The sequence below is a fragment of the Lygodium microphyllum genome, chromosome 7, assembly GCF_053477565.2.
Source record: "Lygodium microphyllum isolate KBCC chromosome 7, Lygodium_microphyllum_v1.1.10, whole genome shotgun sequence".
NCBI classification, from domain to species: Eukaryota; Viridiplantae; Streptophyta; class Polypodiopsida; order Schizaeales; family Lygodiaceae; genus Lygodium; species Lygodium microphyllum.
Genome location: NC_141141.1, coordinates 64,321,606 through 64,343,786, shown reverse-complemented (window position 1 = coordinate 64,343,786; position 22,181 = coordinate 64,321,606). Strand labels below are relative to the sequence as shown.

General features: G+C 39.9%; 1 protein-coding gene across 1 annotated transcript; it reads right to left on the bottom strand.

Moving 5' to 3' along the window:
* Positions 1-5,646: 5,646 nt before the first annotated feature.
* LOC148033533 (microbial Terpene synthase-like protein 13) lies at positions 5,647-7,768 on the bottom strand. The gene has a single exon (XM_087682322.1). The coding sequence runs from the start codon at positions 7,448-7,450 to the stop codon at positions 6,083-6,085; it is 1,368 nt and encodes a 455-aa protein (XP_087538448.1). The 5' UTR covers positions 7,451-7,768; the 3' UTR covers positions 5,647-6,082.
* Positions 7,769-22,181: the final 14,413 nt, after the last annotated feature.

Genomic DNA, 22,181 nt, shown 5'->3' with positions numbered 1-22,181 from the left:
CAAGCACTACCTTCAAAGAATAGAGGATGAACCAACATAGGTTGATACCAACATCACACTTGATGCATCCAGGGTGTAGAGCTAGGCATAGTCACAACAATGAGATCAAATACTAGTATACTCAAAAGATCAACCCAAAATAAATTACTAACATAAGAACAATATATCTATTAGAGACAAGCAATGGTGGGTAGTGACACAGAACTTTGGGAAATGAGTAGTGTTGGATCAAAGAATCATCAACACAATGACAGTAATACTGCCACATGTGGGGATTGTAAACAATATAAGTGTAACTCTACTGATAGAGAGCACTCAGGTTGCCAATCAAAAGAGACTTGCCACCACTGAACGGACTCATGAAGGATTCAACAATGAATCATAAGAGCCCTATGACCCTTGAACTCTTGGACTATGCATGTACTTACAACCCTTGATGACTTTCGCTCCCTTTCTTGTATAGCCCGCTACTTGCTGTGACATTCTCTCCACCCATGTGCTATGTTAGGTAATCTTTACTACTCTTGCACTCATTAGTTCATTAATGTGCCATTGGCACACAATGATATTGTCAATTAGTCAAATGTCTCTCTATCTTAGACACCCCATACTTCTAACCCTAAAGAGTTTTGAGTGAAACATGATAAGAAAAAATGTTAGTTGAAGAACAAAGTGAGTGTCTATCAAACCTCTCTCCATAATAGTTTTTGTGTGATACAATTAGGAGAAGCACAAAAGGCCTTGGCTATTGCAATGATAATTGTGGATAGTGATCACTAGAAATATGTATGGAAGAAAGTTGGGGAGTTTGAGGTTGGATTTTCCCTAAACACCATATTGGGGAATATGGGAATTTCCCATAAGTTTGGGACACATGGTCAAATCTTTGGATTTGTCATAACTTGAACACTATAACTCCAAATTGAGCGCTCTATAGCTCAATAGATTCCATTTTTCAAGAACTTTCCAATGATAGTTCACATCATATGGTTTTGAGAAACTTATAGGCATGTTATCCGGGTGCCACCTTTTTAGTATTCAAAAAATGGGAATTGGGAGATTCCCAAACTCACTAATATTGGGATCCTATTGTCTTATCAGTCCATATGGTACGATGTTCTTGATAAGTGCCACTTAGAGGTGAAGAAGCGGGTTGAAAGGGTCGTTCTATGTATCTTAGGCTTGATTAGATGTACTATTATATCATATGGTTGGTATAATATTCAACAATGACCATTGATAAACGTTGTGTTGGTTTTACAAAGGGGAGAGACATTCTTAAAGGCCATATATAGCATAGGAAAAATCAAGTCAAGGGAATACATTGCGAAGATTTTATTCAACACTATTGAAGATATAGAGCATTGTCATGCGGTGCAAGTTGTTAGGGATAATGCAAAGACATGTTAAAATACAACTAGACTTATAGAAGAGCGATATCTAAAGATTATTTGTAGTGTTTGTAACACTTACTTAATTTAGTAGTGAAAGACTAGTATGAAAACTAAGATATATCTTGGTTTGCTAGCATTATGTTGATCATTGAAGAGAGTTGTCAAGTTTCTTCTCAAGAGAAGTTGAGTACTTGGCATTGAGTAGAAGGCTGAACAAAGTGTGGGAGTCAAGAATAAGGCTGCTAAGTCTTGTTCTAATTGTTTGAACAAGGATAAGTGGTGGTGGTTTTTCATTGATGCATATCATATAATGAAGCCCGTCATGTATGCCATATGCAACATTGATGAAGGAATGGAAAGCATGGAAAACGTATGGATAACATAATGGACTCTTCAACAAAGCTCAAAGTCACCTGAGGAGATTAAATGCTCCATGAATTTTTAAGGTATCTAAGAGAAAGATGTTGCTAAATTATGTTTAGAGTATATGGGTTGCAGCCCCTATGCCATTGCATAGTATCATGTATCCATTATATCCCAAGTATTGGGGCTAAACTTGTTGGTTGAGCTCATGGGGACATCTACATTATACTTGATGCCATGGGAATGGAGTATGGAGGTCATGAAGTGATCTCATAGTAATGCCTCTTGAGAAGCGCTATCCAAGATGTGGTGCTCTATATGCTCAGTAGTCCTTATGAGTGTCTAAATCTACTCTTCAATGTGCGCATGCACTTGTGGTGGCATTTAGGACTACAAGATTTGCTAAAACTCCAAATTTCTTTATGCTAGCTTGTTTGTCAAGGGGTGAAAGCATGTTAACACACTTATGTTATTTGGATTGTTAGTAGTAGGCTACAAAGTAGTTTTTAAAAAATGGATGCACAATAAATTTTTTGCAAATCAAATTGAAACCTTTCAAATACTCTACATTAAGATTCTTTGTTTCAGGAGATTTCCAATTATATATAGCATGATAAATAATATATTTATTGTTAATTCTCCTTGAATCTAGTTAACACATCTAAAATTTGTGCTAAGTTAGCTATCCATGGAATGCTATTTTGTGAGGGTTAATATGTTTTCACTCTAAGGCCTCCTCTCTTAGATGTAATTCCAATGTGATGCCTTGTAGTGCCAACTACAAATCATGTTGAGTGATTGTCATACTATGCATCATATGTCCACAATATTATGGTGTCTTTCCTTTGATGAGAAGTCCCCTAGTGAGCTATCACAAAGTGCATATATAGGATCTTTTCCAAGTACAAAGGGAAGTCAACATTCTAAAGAGGTTGGTTGAATAACACATCAAGAGTGATGCACTTAGTATTCTTCTAATCCCATCATGAAGGCATCTACTCACTTTGCATCACTCTTTCTTTATCTAGGTGCTTAAGCATTGTCATAGTGTCTTGACCATTTTAGCAGTCATGACCTTGTTAGCCTTCTTCCACCACATATAAGCTAGATTAGCCCACTATGGGTGTCAGCGGGAAATGTTTTGGGCCTCCCTTCTATCTAGTCTAAACTTCAAGATCTTCAATTACTCATATGCCTTTTGAGCATGCTCATTCTATCCTTTGTCTTCCTTGTCGTCATCCTTATTTCTCATCGGTTTGCTAATCTTCACCCTCAGCCATATTATCTCCTCAATAGATAGAGGTTTAGGGTCACTATTTAATAGATTGAGAGGAATAATTTTGTTGATTATGCGCAACTATATCCACAAAAAAAGAAGGAGTTTGGCTAGCACAAGAAGAAAGATCATGAAGAAGATGTTGGGGAGACAAGAACAAAAGGAAGAGGTCAATGGGCCAAGGATGAGAGAGAACCCTTTAACAAAGCTAAAGAGGTGATGTTAACACCATTGAGGGGGGTGATAGTCATGAAGAGAAGGACTTAACAATACTAATTTTTTTTTTCCTAAAGCACTCCATTATAAATCACTATCCTATAGACTTGCAGACACGACATGTAAAAAGATATGGTTTGACTTTACTTATCAATAAGTTATATGTACATGGAAGTCTAATATGACATGTCTCTTTAATGTAGTGATTTTTAGTTCTTGTGATGCATTGTCTACTCTAGATTGATCTTTTGTTATGTTATAAAGCCCTTTCAATGATATGTTGTATCAAGACAAGCTATTGGATGGTGACCAAATATAGCTAGAGCTTATATTTATGGAGCACCTTTCTTTTTTTGCCTTGTGCTTCACACATACTTGTTTTGATTGATTGTATCTAGCTACTTTAATACATGTTTTTCCTTCATTGTATGTGGCTCACATTGAATGAGTTCTAAAGATACTTTCCTCTATTATTATTATTCTTCCCTGTTATTCAATGTAGTACTATGGACACAATGTTATCATCACATTTGTTCACGTATTCAATCAATGGATTCCTTGTTTTTAGTAGCAAATCATGATGTATAATTCTTGGAACTTAGGGGTATATTCGATAGTAACTAATTTTATGGAAGAATATTCAATCTATGTGGGTAGAAGGGTAGCATAGTTGTATACCATGCCATCCAGAAATATTTTTTGGTCTGTAATTTCACTATCTACATCGCAAAAATTACTAACAATTGTTACTATTAGTGTCACAAATTTATAGCAATTATCACTATTTATGTCGATAATAGCATTTGTATATGCATTGATATATGTGTCACTATATATGCATTGATATATGTGTCACTATAGAGATAGGTTTTTAGCGATGAAAATAGTGATGATGAGGGCAAAATTTTCTATGACTAATTTTTTCACTTTAAACGTTGGTATTGGGTCTATATATTATAGTGGAAAAAGTAAGTAGTGTAGGGGTAAGTTTTGGTTAAGTCTATTTAACACAATATCAATGAGTTTGGGAATCTCCCAATTCCCATTTTTTGAATACTAAAAAGGTGGCACCCAGATAACATGCCCATAAGTTTCTCAAAACCATATGATGTGACCTATCATTGGAAAGCGCTTGAAAAATAGAATCTATTGAGCTATAGAATGCTCAATTTGGAGTTATAGTGTTCAAGTTACGACGAATCCAAAGATTTGACCACATGCCCCAAAATTATGGAAAATTTCCATATTCCCAAATATGATGTTATTTTATGAGCGTTAGAATAAAAAATGGTAACTTTTAAAAAATTACATTAATATAACCACTGATATAGGTACCTAAGATGGCATATCCACCTAGCATCATCTAGGTTACTTTTCAAGTCATCATATGACATGGTACATCATTGCAAAATCCTAGAAATTCAAATACCGTTATCTTCGTATGGTTCAGTTTTCCATTAATCATTCCATGTCTCAAATAAGGTAAGATGGTCCAAAGTTGATACCCTAATCTTCCTACCCCACCCTACACTTTCCTTGTTGATGGTTGGATTTGTGAGCCTACATGATGTTGTGCTAGTTAAGAACCTTTTGGAAAACTAGTAATATATCCTAGCAATACCTTTTAGTAACACCTGAAGTGCACAAAAATTGAAGTTCATTCATTCTTTAAAGGGCTCATGTTTGAAGGTCCTTTGCCATGTTACCATTGGCAATATGTTTTTCCTTCAATATCTTCTTTAAGGCATTCAAGGACTCCCTAAGTGTATCAAGGTGAGGATGCCTTGTGACACAGAGGTTCAAGATGGGGTTTAACTTATGTGCTTAGAATATCACTTTTGTGTAGTCCTTCACATGGGACAAAGTCTAGTGCATCTACCCAAGAGCTTGGATGATCTCGGTATCCCATTTCACATAGCCATAAAAGTTTAAAAAAGGCATATGTGTGTTATAAGCGGTTAATTATTATGTTTTCATTGAGAAAAGTGGGATAAGTATCTACATGGGTTGTTCTTTGAAGCACTTATCTCCTTCATTTATCAATATTTATGGTCACAAAAGTGACAAAAGTTATTGATAATAGTTACAAGAACGCAAGTAATAGAAGGTCATCATCATGTGGACATATACTTGCAAGCACTTGATAGAATCCGACTAATGCGGCTCAAAGGGCCAAGTTCCAACCATGGATAATGGATGTAGTATATCATGAAGCAAAGCTAGTCGCAATACGTTGTGCAGTTTGGAAACGTTTATAAAAAGAGAAACCCTTGTGCCCCTAGTTCATCAAGTGAAAAAAACAAGTAAAACCTTTATCAACGTTTACAAGTACAGAGCACAATGAGTGGCACGACGATCTGAATGCAGCAACATGCAGAGAATGCGCTTATACTGGGCAGTCGGCCTGGTCGACTGTGACATACGCACCAATTTGGCATACCAAAACAAATAGAGCGCTAGTGTGGCGCAGGCCACTAAGAAAAGGATTAAGAAAGTAGACAATTACGAGTAGTGAAACCGCAGTACCGACCAGGTCTTGTTTGTGTTTATGGGAGATGATGTTTACATTACTCGGCGAGGTCTACATGATTCTACCAGTACCACTTGAAGTCGCAGTGCGTAGAACCAATTAATGAATGGATCAGTCATTAGAGTGAGTTGACCTAGGCGATAGAGGAGGACGCGTCTCAGTGTCTCACGCACTGACTTAAACTTTAAAGTTAAGACGGAATGTGGTCATCCTACTAGAGTTCTCTAGTCGATTAATTTTGAGGAGGCCGCACGGAGCAAATGGACCTACTAATGGTCAAGGTTAGTAACTATAAGCTTCTACTTAGGCTGCCTGAGCGGCTGGTAATTGGCGGTGGGCGAGATAGGGAGTAGCCGTTGCAGCTACAATGGCCTCGCAGGTGGAGAGCTCGAGCTTGTCCGCGAGGGCGTCGGGCATGCGCGCGAGCAGATTCTTAGAGGCGTAGCTGGCGGTGTAAAGTCCGTGGCGCATGCCGGCGAAGTGGAAGGAGAGGTTGCCGCCCAGCCAGTAGGTGAGGCTCTGGATGTAGGCGTCCAGCTCCTCACTTACATACAAGGAGGGATCAGAACCGCTGCGGATTTCCCGGACGAGTCGCACGCAGTCCTCGTCCATGTCCTTGACGAGCTGAGAGACGTCCAACATGATTTGGTGGAGGTCGGGAGGAGTGACAGCACCGGCGTGAGTGCCACGTCTGGCAGTGCTCCTATCAGCAGCCTCGACGGAGTCCTTGAGGCGGTTGTAGTAGAGGATGGAGACGAGATTGAAGAAGTCGCCGTCCTTGTATTCCTTCTCGAAGGAGAGGAGGTCGTTGAGCCAGCAGATGTGGTAGAGAGTGGCGTCCCTGAGGCGGAGAAGGAGCGGGTGGGCCAGCGTGCGCTTGTCCAGCTCGATGCCGAGGGCGAACTCGATCAGGACGTCGCAGGCTCTCCAGCAGCTGGAGTCCCTCCGCAGCCGCGTGTACTCCTCCACGTCAGCCAGGCGCCTGCTCTGCCGATAGCCCACCTGTGTGGCAGTGGCCCAAAGGAAGTCGCGGAAGGTGCCCACGAAACGCTGCTGCTGGCCCAGGGGCATGCCGCTCCGCAGATCCGACCACACCTCACGCGCCGACTCCTCTATGAGGCGGATGGCCAGGCGCGCGCGCGCCGAGAGCTGTGTACAAGTAGCTGCCACTGCTGCGGCAGATTCCTCATCTGCACGATCCTCCAGCACAGCCATGATCCTCGCCCCCAGGAGCGCAGCGGCCGAGGAGTCGGCGGCCATCTCCTGGGGCTCATCCAGGAGGTTGTCCACCATGTGCAGCCACGCCATGAACTTGATGATGGCCGGCATGCGCGAGCTCAGACCGTTAGCGTACGACAGCGTCACCAGGATGTCGAAGCGCGACTTGAGGGCCACGCTCTCCGCGAAGCCGCCGCCACCTTGACCTGCGCCGTCCACTAGCAGCAGCTCCCCGAAACGAGACAGGAGCCACTCCTGCGATAGCTGCTTCAGCTGCAGGTAATCTGGGTGGATTGTCTGCGAAGGAAAGGAGCACTGCACCTCGGGCAGCTCCACGCTCGTGATGGACTTGTCAAGGGGCAGGTCCGTGAGTCCCATCTTCTGCACCTCGTCTGAGGGCAGCAGGAGCTCAGCTATGTGAGAGAGCACGAACGACGACGTGACCGGAGCCATAGGATTATATATATAGATGTATATATATACCAATGGACGACGAACGATAGGGAAATCAGCCGGGTTGTTTTTGTAGTTGTTGTAGGCTAGCACCAAGTAGCTGGTGCGAGAATATTGCCGGCACGTCAAGTTATGTAGAACGTGGCGAAGACGAAGAACGGAAGCTCGAGCGATCACAGCGTCGATTGAGCTGGTAGACCTGCTGCAATTAGCACCCGTTTTATACGGTCCGGTATGGTACGCGGAGAAGAAGAGGTCAAACGTTTGTGGCAACAGAATGGTGCGCCCGCCGTGCCCTACACTGCCTACAGGGTCATTTTGCCACATGGTCACTTACAAGTTACGAGGTCGAAGCACGCGACTCATATACCATACCCTTCAAGTTGCACTCTTGAAAAAACATCCCAGCTGCCCGCTCTTTCAAAGGTGCTCTTTGAAAACAAAGAATATCACGGATAACAAAATCCAAGTCCCTGGTATTGCATAAAAGCTTTGAAGTGAGGGTTTCAAATTGGGCGCTTGTAAATATTAGCTTACTCTAACACGATTTTCTTGTTAGACAAACAGCGCAAGTCGTGACTGCCTTCCTTCCGTGGCAAGTCAACGATCTGGTGATAGCAAGTCGACCCTTGAACCAGCAAGTCGAAAGGGAAAGTGTCCCCCAAGATCTACTGAAAATAGACATGTTAAATGTAACTTTGCGCCATAAAACCGGAAAAAAACAAAAAGAATCAACTCAGGTCACTTCACAGTAGTAGCTTTCTTTTGTACAACCTTAGCCTCAATATAAGACCATTTACACGCTCCTCCACATATCTAGCTTGTCTTCTTAAGGGCAATAGGAAGCCACTTCTTGCAAATACATTACCTAAATCACTTAGTGTAACAATTAAAATCATTACCCATATCACTTTGTGTAACCATTAAGATTATGTCTGGGAGAATCTTCTCACTTGATGCCTTAGCTCCAATAGCTCGACAAATCATGTTAACAAACCTTACTCCAGAGGAACATTCATAGAAATAGCAAAGTCTTGTGGAGGGGGATACTCATGTCATATCCCTATATAATTCTATGTTTGCACTTAGGTCCTCTGTAAAACCATGTTCATATCCCTCTCTATAATTCCAAGTGATGTTGTGATAAAATATTATGCTTGCATCTTTGAAAAGTGATCACTTTAAAGAGGGAGGGAAGGTCACTATGGCATTCGGGATGACTCGAAAAAGATCCACCTTCTATCCAAGGGATACCTCCCATGTCTCAATCTATGACTTTTAGAGCAATACTTAGAGAGGATCAATTAACACTCCTAAGGATGTGCTGAGGTCTATAGGACAACTTGTTTCCTCTCCCGTTGTTGAATCAACCCTTCATATAACAATGTTTGTAGTTGCACCTTGTACAATTCTAAAGCATGCCAATATAAAGCATATTGTTGATATCTTAATAAGAAGCTATAGGACCAAAGACTTGATGTCATTGAATGCTACCACCATGGGGATTTTTTAGCTTACTTCCTTTCACATCTCACACTCTCCATTTTCCCAACTCAAGCATACATCCATTCTATAATATCAATGAGAGACAATTGTAGTAATGGTTGCAAAGGGAATGCAACAAGGGCATGGCATGCTTTGTAGGCTATGGGGATGGGTTTCCTAGAAGGTAGGGATTGTGTAATTACAAAGTGAAGGGTGCATGAGGACTTTTACCAAATTTGCACCATAGTAAGCTTGGAGTAACTTGGAGTTTGGTATACATGTATAAGGGTCAGGTACTACTAATGTGTCCCACAACACTATGCTTGGCCTTCGTATTTGTGTTTACAACATTTAAAATAGAATGATCCATCTTGCTTGTTGGCAAGCTTTACTAACTTTAGGTGGTAGTTGGTACTCTTTCTAGGCTCTTGATAACTCCCTTTGTCCTTCATGATATTATGAGCCTTAGTATCATTCATAAAATTCATCTTAGTGATAATCTCTCCTTGGAATTAATGCCTAGTTGCCAAAGGGGTTCATGAATAGCCACTAACCACCAGGGTTCTCGAACAAGAATCACAAGACAAGAGAGCAAGAGAGTGTAGAAACCAAGGAACACTTTTGTTTTGAAGATTAAAATAGATGTACATACACTCAAACTAGGTGAGAGCCTAGAGCTCAATAATGATATAAGAAATCTTCTTACAATAATGAATCTCCAAGAAACAAGCTGAAGATGCGCATCCAAGAGAGCTTCATCGGGCATCAAGCGCCCTTGAGTCATAGCAGTTTAACCCAATAACTTTGGATTCATGGTTATTACCCCTCTGCATACTCTTCTTTATAATTTTGTCTAGGACTTCTAACAGCTATCTCCTTGGCTATTTATAGCCATTCTTTCCTTTGTGCATAGATCTATGTTTTTTCCATGTGACCTTGCTTTTGAGTCTAAAAGTAAGCTTTAAATCTTAAGTAAAGCTCACTGCGTCTTATTGACTTTAATAAATACTCTACAACTTAATTTGTAGTCTGATATTCTCACTAGTGCTTTCCTTAAATAGAACCCGATCAAACACAGCTTGAGCTGAGTAAGGCACTATGATAAATTTAGTATTGTTAGGCAGTAGGTGTGCAAAATATCATAGGCCACCTAGATAAAAAATCTTTATATGTGTTTCCCAAGGTATTATGCTTTGGATTACTCTACCACCCACATGAATGGTAGGGAAATGCATCAATACTATCATCCATCTTTCTCCAAAAACTTGGTTTTATTTCTTGATAATCTAACCATCCTTGAATATCCTGCAATATATCATGTAATGTTGGTGAAGCATCCCCACCCCCTCTAGCTTCATAATCCAAATTGGAATCCACATATAACTCTACAATGAAATCTATAAAAATCTCTAGGAAATCACAATCATCATTATTCCATAGTCTCCATCTATATCCTGCATATGGTTTTGTTTAGTCAATCATCCTGATCTCCTTTATCTCTAGGAATTTTAACCTTACCTACATGCTCTCTACTAATAACATCTATGGATCCAAGTTTTTAATTATCCATATTAGTGTGTTCTTGTAGCATCTTTTCAAAGTTCCTTGTTGAAATAGAATTGACCACATATATGCTACATGCTCAATCATCTCTGCATCAAACATATTCAATTCTTCATCAAACTTCTCTTCAACCTAAAAATAATCAGCCTTCTGCACTTCTTCTTCCACTTGCAAAGCATCTATTTCATCAATACAATCCATCATCTTCAGTGGATCATAAGCATCACTAGAGAGAATATGTGTTTCATCGATATCTTTTGGTTCAACATCGGTATTATCTTTTAGCACTACATTTGCAGTATCCTCTGGCAAGGTATCTACAATATATTCTATCTCCACACATGATTGGATCAACTTCCTCTTGAAGTTCATGTATAAATTCCCTCTAGCAATGACCCACATAGCTATTTGCATCATGTCTACTTCTCATAGAATCACATCTTAGATTGACTCATCCAAGATCTACTCTTCCACAATATGCATCTTCTACTTTATAATGCTTGTAGCTCTATCAGGAAACTCACTCATTACCATATCTAGGATCTCTCATGAAACTTAACTTTGCAATCCAAAGAGTCTATAAATCTTGAAAAACCTATAAGTCTCCCATCTTGCAATTTGATTGTGCCACTTCACATTAGTCTCACCAAAAACATTACCACTAAGTTTATAGAAGTGTCTTTGATGACCTTACATGCAAGCTCTGTCTATATTTGGATTATGGTCTCTTGTGAATAGATTCATAACCTCATAAGTATATCATGTGAGTTTAATAGAAGAAGTTTTCAAAATCATTTTCTTAGATATTTTTCACATAGGGAAGGCTAGAGTTGGCATAGACTTAATACAGTTGCATTATATTGAGGACACAACTTATACATTAGAGGTTTTATAAATAAGCATAGAAGGTATGAAATAAGTGTTTTTTATTGGTGCGCAGATCGGACGCAGGTAGCTCACGTAGTGAATTCCCAAAGGTCCCCAAGAACAAAGTACTCTACTTTTTAGCACAAAGACCAATGTAAAAGCAAGCACGACATGAGACAAGAGACAAATTGGGTTCAATCTCCCCCATGCCTTGTGTGAGCGCTTCACAAAGCATGTATTTAATATATATTTTCAATCTTTATGCTCAAAAATAGCCCAATTACAAAAATATGACAAGCTTTTAGCTTTTGAGTTTGCTTTCTACCAAAAATAAGAAAATAAAGCTAATGGACGATGCCCATAGTGTCTGGCACGCCCAATCTCAATGTCCAAATAGAAATAACATATCCAGGCGCATAAGCACATACAAAATAATAATAAATAATCGATGTCTCTATAGACATAACAAAATATAGGCGTGGCGCCTATCAAAATATAGTCCAAAGGTCGAAAACCCGCTAGACTCCAATGCTTTCCTCCGCCACTGCTGCTATCTCTACACATCAACTGAAGCATTCACAATCGTTAGTAAAATAACACAATTAAACCGACAAAAGTGAATACCTAGCAGTCTTCAGCTACATAAATAAATCAACTAGTTAGAAATAAATCCTAACCTTAATTTATTACGAGTGCGCACTCTAAACTCATAAACGTTTATTAATTTAATATGCATTTTGCGGAATCACCCGCTATGGAATCACCCATGTACACACTAAATTAATGAAACGCCCGAAAAGGACAGGCGTCCCCATCAACTTCTCGCACAAAGAATCCTCTTTGCGTATGAGCCCCGGACATCTAAGTTTACGGAATCCACCGTAAAACCTCACGGAATCCACCGTGGAATATGCCTCCTGGCATCATACCCCCGGGGTGGGATAGCAATTGACCTCAATTGCTATTAGCTCAATGTGGAGCTAACAGAGTGGGGAAAGCATTTAGGTCTCTAACGTGCATCCATTGTGCTTCCTCTACAGGATGGTTCTTAAATTTCACTAGATATCTAGAATACCTTCGGCCAGTTCTAGTGGTCATGTAGTTAGTGTCTATAATGGCTTCTGGTTCAAGTATTTCAGTCTCTTCTTCTAGTAAAGGTGGGTTTTCATAGACAGGGTGGATAGGTAATTGTCCTCTAAATGGTCTCAATAAACTAATATGAAATGTATTATGAATTTTCCAATGGGATGGCAGTTCTAACTTGAATGCATTGTCATTAATCTTATGAATGATTCTAAATGGGCCGTAGAATCTAGGGGCTAATTTGACAACTGGATGTCTATCTACACTTTGCAGTCTACGCTTTTCTATTCTAAGCCAAACATAATCATCAACTTTGAAATTCATGGCTTGTCTTTTCTTGTTGGCTTGTTTGGTATATGATTGTTGGGCTTTAGCAATCATATCCTTTACTTCATCAAAAATAGTGTTATGCATAACAGCAATATCATCGGCACTTTGTATTCTATTAGACAAAGAGGCAATAGGTGTAGATAATCTATATCCATAAATAACTTCAAAAGGTGCTTTCTTTGTAGATGTGTGCGGTGTATTGTTATATGCAAATTGTAATAAATGTAAATGAGTATCCCATGTCTGAGGTTTAGAGATAGTGTATGCATGTAAAAGATCTAGAATGGTGCTATTTGTGGCTTCTGTTTGTCCATTTGTTTCTGGATGAAATGCAGATGAGAAATCAATCTTTGTGCCTAGATTTGCAAACAGTGTAATCCAAAAATTATTACAAAATCTAGAATCTCTATCTGAAATAATCACTTTCGGCAATCCATGGTTAGTAAAAACAGTTTTCAAAAATAACTGTGCTGCTTGTGATGCTATTAAAGTTTTCTTACATGCAATGAAATATGCTTGCTTACTAAATCTATCTACAATTGTCCAAATCATGTCATGGTTAGATTTAGTATTTGGTAAGCCAGTAATGAAATCCATAGATATATGTTCCCAAGGTTTAGATGGAATAGATAAAGGCATTAATAACCCATACTGTTTACCATGATGTCTTTTTATTCTTTGACAAATCAAACATTCAGAAACGAAATTAGATACATCTGCATCCATATGCGGCCAATAAAAATCTTCAGTTAACATGCGTAATGTAGAAATGATACCTCTATGACCTTGATATGGGGGACAATGAATTTCATTCAAAACAAAAGATCGGAATGGAATAGTAACACACAGTCTCTTTTCAAAGAACATGAATCCATCATTATATGACAATGAATCAACAGGAATGAAATTATTTTGAACTAATTTTTGCCAATCAGAATGAAAAGTAATATCCTGGTGATATGTGTCTTTCATAGCAATTAAAGAATCAAAAGATATGATAGAAAGGTTATGAAGTGCAGGTCTTCTACTCAATGCATCAGCAACTACATTTTCTTTTCTAGGTTGGTATTGAATGATAGGATGGAAACTTTGAATGAATGAAGCCCATTTGATATGACGGTCAGAAATTTGGGGTTGGCTAAGTAGATGTCTAATGCTTTGCTGGTCGGTCTTTATCATGAATTCTGAACCCATTAAATAATGCTTCCATTGTTTTAATGCTTGTACAACTGCTAAGAGTTCCTTGTCATAAGTGGAATATTTAAGCTCAGAGGGTTTCAGCTTAGAACTAGAATATGCTATTGGATGGTTGTCTTGCATTAGCACGGCTCCTATTCCTGATCTGCTAGCATCGGTCACAACTAGAAAGAATGGTCTATTAAAGTCAGGCAATTGTAGGACAGGGGCATTGGTCAATGCACATTTAAGTAAATCAAAGGATTTCTGCTGGTTTTCAGTCCATTGATAAACAATACCTTTCTTAAGAAGTTTGGTCAGTGGTAAAGCAAGTAATGAGAAATTACGTACAAACTTCCTATAGAAACTAGCAAGACCAAGGAATGAGCGTAATTCATGTACATTTTTAGGAATAGGCCAATGCAATATTGCGTCAATTTTCTTAGGATCAACTTTTATTCCTTCTTTTGATACAATATGACCTAGATATTCTATTTCTGTCTTAAAGAATTCACTCTTGTCAGGATTTGCAAACAATTGATTTTCTTTCAGTAATTGAAAAACTAATGATAAATGCTCATAATGCTCTTTTTCACTTTGACTGAACACTAAAATATCATCAAAGAAAACAATCACACAATATTGATATTTTAGAAAAATACGGTCCATCATTCTACTGAAAGTAGCAGGTGCATTAGTTAATCCAAATGGCATAACTAAGAATTCGTAATGGCCAAACTGTGTCCTGAATGCAGTCTTAAATATGTCGGATCTATCTAGCCTCACCTGATGATATCCAGATTTAAGGTCAATTTTACTAAATATAGAAGATCCTTGCAGTTTGTCCATAAGGTCATCAACTCTAGGTATAGGATACCTATTCTTTACAGTGATCTTGTTTAATGCTCGGTAGTCAATACACATCCGATAAGTATTATTCTTTTTCTTGACTAAGAGCACAGGTGCACCGAATGGAGAACTGCTAGGTCGAATTAAACCTCTATTTAGTAATTATTCTACTTGACTCTGGATTTCTTTTTGCTCTATTTGATTGTGCCTATATGGGGCTTTGCAAGGTGGTTGTGTGCCAGGTATTAGGTCAATCTTATGATCTTCTGGACGTGATGGAGGTAAACCTGGTGGTAGGTCTTCTGCAAAACAATCCTTAAAATATGCAAGAAATTCCTTATGTCTAGGGTGCATATGAGTTTCTTTTGCGTGCAATTCATTCACCCAAATGAGATATGATTTAGTATTCTTGCGTAGTGCACGTTTTGCTTGGGTATGCGAAAGCAGTGGAAACATATGAGATGCATGCATACCAAATAATGTAATAGATTTTCCTTGAAAATTTATATTCATTGTGTGTGTGGAATAATCTATATTGGGATTATGTTGATGTCTCCATGGCATTCCTAGAATAATGTCGCTAGACTGTAATGGGACAACTAAGAAATTTCTTCTTTCAATATATGGACCAATTTGAATTTCTAAATCTTGAACTTCTTGTGTGCCATTGTACCTAGTGCCTAAAAATGCAGCTTTTATGCGATAGTGCGTAGGTACTGTATGCAATTTCAATTCCTTTACCAATTTTGCTGAAATAAAGTCATGGGTACTACCGTCATCATGCAATATAATTCTTTCTTTTCCATGCACCATACATTTCATAGTCAACAATGAATGTAAAGTAGGCATACCTGGTAGAGTGTCGGAAGTAGTAGTAGGATCATCTTCTTCTTCAGTGAAATCCGGCATATCCTCATGCTCGTCTTCATCCATAGCTCCAAGGTAGTTGATATGTGCTGATGGCTTCTTTGAATGACAATTTGCTGCGAGATGTCCTGGCTGGTGACACTTGTAGCATACGATGGGCTTGGCTTTGGTCACATTATTTGCAATGGCTGGGAGTCTGGGTATATTTGGATTTGCTTGTGAAATAGGCTTAGGATTTGGATTGACAGTGGATGGTAATGCAGGTGGTTTAGGCCAATTCTTGCGGAAAGATAGTGATGAAAAACGACCTGAATTAAACCTTCTGAAATTGGAATTGAATTGTTTAGATCCATAATTACCGTTTGCTTGGAATGGCTGTGGTCGTCGATCTCTTCCACGTAACTTATCTTTAGTGTCGTGAGCTAAGGAGATGGCATCTTCAAGGGTAGCAGGCTTGAACATATTCACCTCAGCGTAGTAATGTCCAAGAAGTCCAGACATGTACTTCCGCTTATGTGTCGTCTCTGGTACGTCTTCAAGCATGCGTAGCTGTAGGAGTACATTCCAAAAACGCTCTGTATACTGTGGAATAGGCTCACGATCGCGCTGTTGGAGTAAATCCCATTGCTTGATAGCCTTCTCATGAAATTGCGGTGGTAGGAAATTTTGCATGAACTTCTTCTTGAAATCTTCCCATGTAGCAGGACATTCTATGCTCTTACGGACTACAGTCCACCAAAGTGATGCTCTGTCTATCAGATGATTAGTAACACACTTGATTTTATCTTTCTCGGGATAAATTTCCTCATGGAAATAGTCATCAAACTGGCTAATGAATGATAAAACAGTCTTTCCTTCTCTTATGCCATTGAAAGTGCGAAACTTGAAACTTCGTTTACTTATCTTGGATTCCTTGCGAATGGTTTGTGCTTCAAGAGTGGCGTCGATGGTACGGCGAATCAGATCTTCAGCTTGAGGTTCTTCTTTATCAGTGGACGCTCCTTGTAGCTTTGTCAATTGCGCTTGCAAGGCTTGCCTAGCTCTTCACTCTTCGTCCAATTGCAGCATGATAAGATCCAGCTTTTGTTCCATGGTAGGCTCGGGTAGATCGTCTTCAGCCATAGGATCATCCATATGTGGGGTAGTCATCCTGTAAAACTCAACAAACCTTTCTCACTCAAAATCAGTTAGTGGGATGAGCGTAGCTCAAATTTGGGGTTACAAGGCTATGTTTTTTTTTTGGTATTTTCTTCTTCAATTTTCAGAAATTCTGAAATATTTCTGTCTCCGTTTGCTGAAAGTACTTCAACGAACTTGTAGATAGGTAAAACAGCTTGCTGCGAACAACTTTCCAGTTCAGAGTTTTTGCAAACGAACAAGTCTTCTATGAGTTTCGAGCGTTAGTCAGTTCTGATTTAGTCTGACTTGCAGAGTTGCAGACTTAACAGACTTGCAGGGTTGTTGACTTGCTGGACTTAGGCCGACTTGCAGAACTTGCAGGACTTGATTCCAAGTGACTTGCTGAACTTGACTTCTGTAGTGCGAGACCCGGAGTATTTTGACTTGTCAGATCTGTGTGACTTGCAGAGATTTGTATGATTTAGCTTAATTAGACTTGGTGATTAAGCTTAAGAGCTTAATTGGTGGACTAGCAGGCTGCCGTTTTTGAATCGTGGGGGGGGGGCCGTTTTTTTACTGACGCGGAAATTTCGGAGATGTCTTCTTGCCAATCGATTTGACGATTTGAAGCTTATAAAGCTTCTTAAGCTTAAGACTAAGCTTTAAGGTCAAACTAAACTTGATTAAGAAGAAATCTTATCTCTGTTTGCAACGACTTGATGAAGAACATGTATGAGTGGTCCTCCGCCGACAGAGATTGGTCCTTCGCGATCTGATAGTGGAAATAGGGGTTCTTGATCGCCAGAAGTCTGCCTGTATCGACAATTCGCGACGAGATTGACTGTAGAGGCCGTTTGTTCCTGGAGCTCCGCCTTCGCCCGAGATTGGTAGCGATTGGAAGCTCTTGATCTCTGCTCCGCTCTGATACCACTGGTGCGCAGATCGGTCGCAGATAGCTCACGTAGTGAATTCCCAAAGGTCCCCAAGAACAAAGTACTCTACTTTTTAGCACAAAGACCAATGTAAAAGCAAGCACGACATGAGACAAGAGACAAATTGGGTTCAATCTCCCCCACGCCTTGTGTGAGCGCTTCACAAAGCATGTATTTAATATATATTTTCAATCTTTATGCTCAAAAATAGCCCAATTACAAAAATATGACAAGCTTTTAGCTTTTGAGTTTGCTTTCTACCAAAAATAAGAAAATAAAGCTAATGGACGGTGCCCATAGTGTCTGGCACGCCCAATCTCAATGTCCAAATAGAAATAACATATCCAGGCGCATAAGCGCATACAAAATAATAATAAATAATCGATGTCTCTATAGACATAACAAAATATAGGCGTGGCGCCTATCAAAATATAGTCCAAAGGTCGAAAACCCGCTAGACTCCAATGCTTTCCTCCGCCACTGCTGCTATCTCTACACATCAACTGAAGCATTCACAATCGTTAGTAAAATAACACAATTAAACCGACAAAAGTGAATACCTAGCAGTCTTCAGCTACATAAATAAATCAACTGGTTAGAAATAAATCCTAACCTTAATTTATTACGAGTGCGCACTCTAAACTCATAAACGTTTATTAATTTAATATGCATTTTGCGGAATCACCCGCTATGGAATCACCCATGTACACACTAAATTAATGAAACGCCCGAAAAGGACAGGCGTCCCCATCAACTTCTCGCACAAAGAATCCTCTTTGCGTATGAGCCCCGGACATCTAAGTTTACGGAATCCACCGTGGAATATGCCTCCTGGCATCATTTATACACATAGCAAAGTATGTCCCCATCACACTCTCTTCGTCCTCAAGTTCCCTCGAGCATGCTATTCTATTTAGATGGCAACCTCAATACGTATGGATGTTGACGATGGATTGCCTAGCTAAATGGGTCCATGCATCTACACTTAGCATATAAGTGGTCATTATTATTATCACATAGCCACTGACTTATCACTTATTATATTTAGTTTATTGCATCTACCTACAGTTGGCATAGTTATAGCACTAATCGATTAGTATAGTCAATTATGCATTGTTTGACTTAGTAGATCACTTTCCTTTATGTTGTATCTTATCTATACTTTGTGTATATTGTATTGTATGAAAGAAGAACAAGAAACAACAAGAAAACGTTTTGGCATCCATCTTTCTTCTTGTGTTCTTAAGTGAGTTTCTTCTAATGTGTATGGTGTGTATTTGGTGCAGCAACTCAAGCAAGTCCTTCCATCATGCAATTCTTGACATGGTATCAGAGTAGTGCCATTGAGAGAGACTATTTTTTAAAGTTGAAGTGAAGGACAAGAAGCAAAGATTCCAATAACCAAGAAACAAGTAAGAAGATCTCCCATTCTTCCACTGTTTCTCTTGGATAGTACCTGTGGAGACACCAAAACCAAGGGAGAGTGAAAATTTCAAATTGGTATGAGATTTAGTGTGGGAGAAAAGTATTGTATATTATGTAGAAAAGCCCTTTGGACAAGAACAACTATCCTTCATGGAAGTTTCGTGTGACAAACTTCCTTAATGGAAAAAACCTTTATGATTTCGTTTCAGGTGATTTTGTTTCAACTCATACCTTTGATGTAATGCCCTGAAGGTGCCCAACATTGCTGGGGAGGTGCTCGGGAAGCTGGGGAGTGACAGGAGCTTGAAGGAGTCGGATATGGCTACCGGGTAGGAGACCCAATGCAAGTAGGGAGTCGATGGAATGCTGAGAATGCCACGAACCAAGCTCAAGAGTTGAAAAGCAAAGCTCTGATACCAGTTGAAAGGGAGCGACGGATCGAAGGTTGGACTTGAGAGCTATAACGGGAGAGCAAAAGCAAGAAAGGGAGAGACTAGAAATGGAAACTCCAACAGTCACAATGTGTGACCGGGCCTTCCTTTATTCAAACTGTCACTAAAAGAATAAAGAATAAAGTGATGGTGACGGGCGCCCGCCACTTGCAATGTGTAGTGGCGGTGACTATCAGTGTAGTAATACACGCACTACAACAAAAAGGCTCCATAGACGCGCTTGTAGATGAAATATTTGAACTGTGTTAAAAAATGTCGAGCACGTTTATTAGTGCATCTACTGCCGCGTCTAAAATTTCGCGTCTAAAAGCGCGCTTATAGTGAAACTTACATGCGCATATAGACACGCATATTGATGCGCTCCGTAAATATATAATAACTTTGATAAAAAAGTAGATATATTCATATTCTACGTCTATACACACATGTAACTGCGTGTCTAAAAAGGCGTGTACTCTGCAAATTTTTTTACGATAATAGACGCGCATTTTTCCTGTAATTTAGACGCACTGATAGATGCACAAAACAGAGGTATGGAAAAAAAACCAGAGAGCATGTATTCTTTTCCCCCCATCAACATCAAATTGTATGCTTAGGGAAAGCATAGAAAGATTAGTTCGAAGATTTTTGTACTGAAAACAAAACAATGTATGTAGAACACGACATTTCATATATATAGATGAAACGTTTTTACATGATGAGTTCTAGTGCTTGTGACCTCAAGCATGGTCATGGTCGTAAGCACTAGCTGAAAGTAATACATATCAAAAATGAAAACTACAAGCCAAGGGGAGGCATGTATGCATGGGGCTCCTCTACATCTCCTCAGAAGAGGCATCATCGTCGCTACCACCACCGCTGCCGGCGCCGCTGCTGCTGCCGCCACCGCTATTGCTAGTCCCCCCTTCGCTATCCTCAACTACATCAGGGTCCGCCTACACAAAGGATAAAGGTATATAAATACCATTACAAACAATAAATTAGAGTTACCTATACTTTTCGTGTAAAAAATAAAACATATCTCTTCTGGTTGTGGAATCCTCATAGCACGATTATATTGCTCCTCTGTGATGAGTCCCTCCTTGTAGAAATGCTACCAAGTGGACGCCCGGTTATGACCTCGATGATAGCCTACCTCTCTAAAAGTAGGCATCCTACTAACGATATGATACTAAAAAATAATTTGAACATACAACATATTAGAACACACTACAGAATGAATTGAAACAAATTACAAAATTTAATTTAAAAAAAGAAATCAAATAATACTTACAAACTCAGCCTCCCATGACTCCCTGCCACCCGATCCATAATGCGACAATCCCATGGTTGCCATCTGGATACGTCGCGCCTCTGTATGCTAGCGACTTGCCCTTTTCTCTACTACTCTCCTCTTGGCCTCTTTCCACTCCCTGCAATGGCAATTGGGTGGTTGGCCATATCCAGGGTGCCCCTACTCTTGTCTCCGCAGTGACTCCTTGGCGCGCGTCATAAGGTGAGACCTCTTGTTATGAAGCCCGTCTCTCACCTTTGACCATCCCCAATCATCTGAGAATCGTGAATTCTCGGGATTAGGGTACCTTCTATGTACTGCCCGCAGCAGCTCTTGCCACAAACCATTTTTTGGTACTTCAAGGGAATCATACAATCTTTGTATGTGGCATGCACGACACTCCTCAAGTAGGCTATCACTTTCCTCCCTTCAGGGTTATGCAAGATACCACCATGACAGAGTAGTACATTTGTGAAGGCTCACCTCTCTCATTTCTCGGTGAGGGTGATCAAGAGCCACCTCCTAGGCAACCCCCACAAAGCCCTCGACCTCCTCGTCCTCTTGCACGACTCTCCCTCCTCCCTCGACGGGCACTACCCTCTACCTCACTAGATGCACGTGCTTCTGCAGATGCACGTGCTTCGGCCGATCCAAGTACTTCAGCTGATCCCTGTGCATCAACTAGTCTGTGTATATGCATAGTGCGTGGAGTACCTATTAGTAGAGGTATACAAAGGTTCGATGTGTCAAGGTTTGGTATTTGTGCGGCAGTGTTAGGAAAAGATGTGATAGGTGTCCTAGACATGACACTAAAAACCTCCTCTGCAGTGGGAGGGCGACCAAGATAATTGGTCATCTCCCCCATGAATTGCTCCTTGTTCTAAAAACCTCCAAAAAAGCTACTAACACCTCTAGAAAACTCCGCTAAATTGTTATTCATGCGTTCCAACTCAGGATCAGTGTTGGAAGATCCAATATTCCACATCTACACAAGCAAAAATCCATTACTACCCTGTGCAAATAAAACATATTACATGCTGTGTCTATATCTATGTCTAGACCCGCATTTGTTAGCGCATCTATTCCTGCGTCTATACCTACATCTACACTCTCATCTAGACGCGCTGACAGACGCGCACAGTCAGATCATATTTTGCAAACTGTTATAAAAAATGCGTAAAAAAACCTCCATAGAAGATGACAGTCTATAGCACGTAAAGAGAGAGAGAGAGAGAGAGAGAGAGAGAGACAAACAGACAGAGAAAGCAAACAAGATTGAGAAAGAGAATAAGAACTCACCTTCTTTGCTT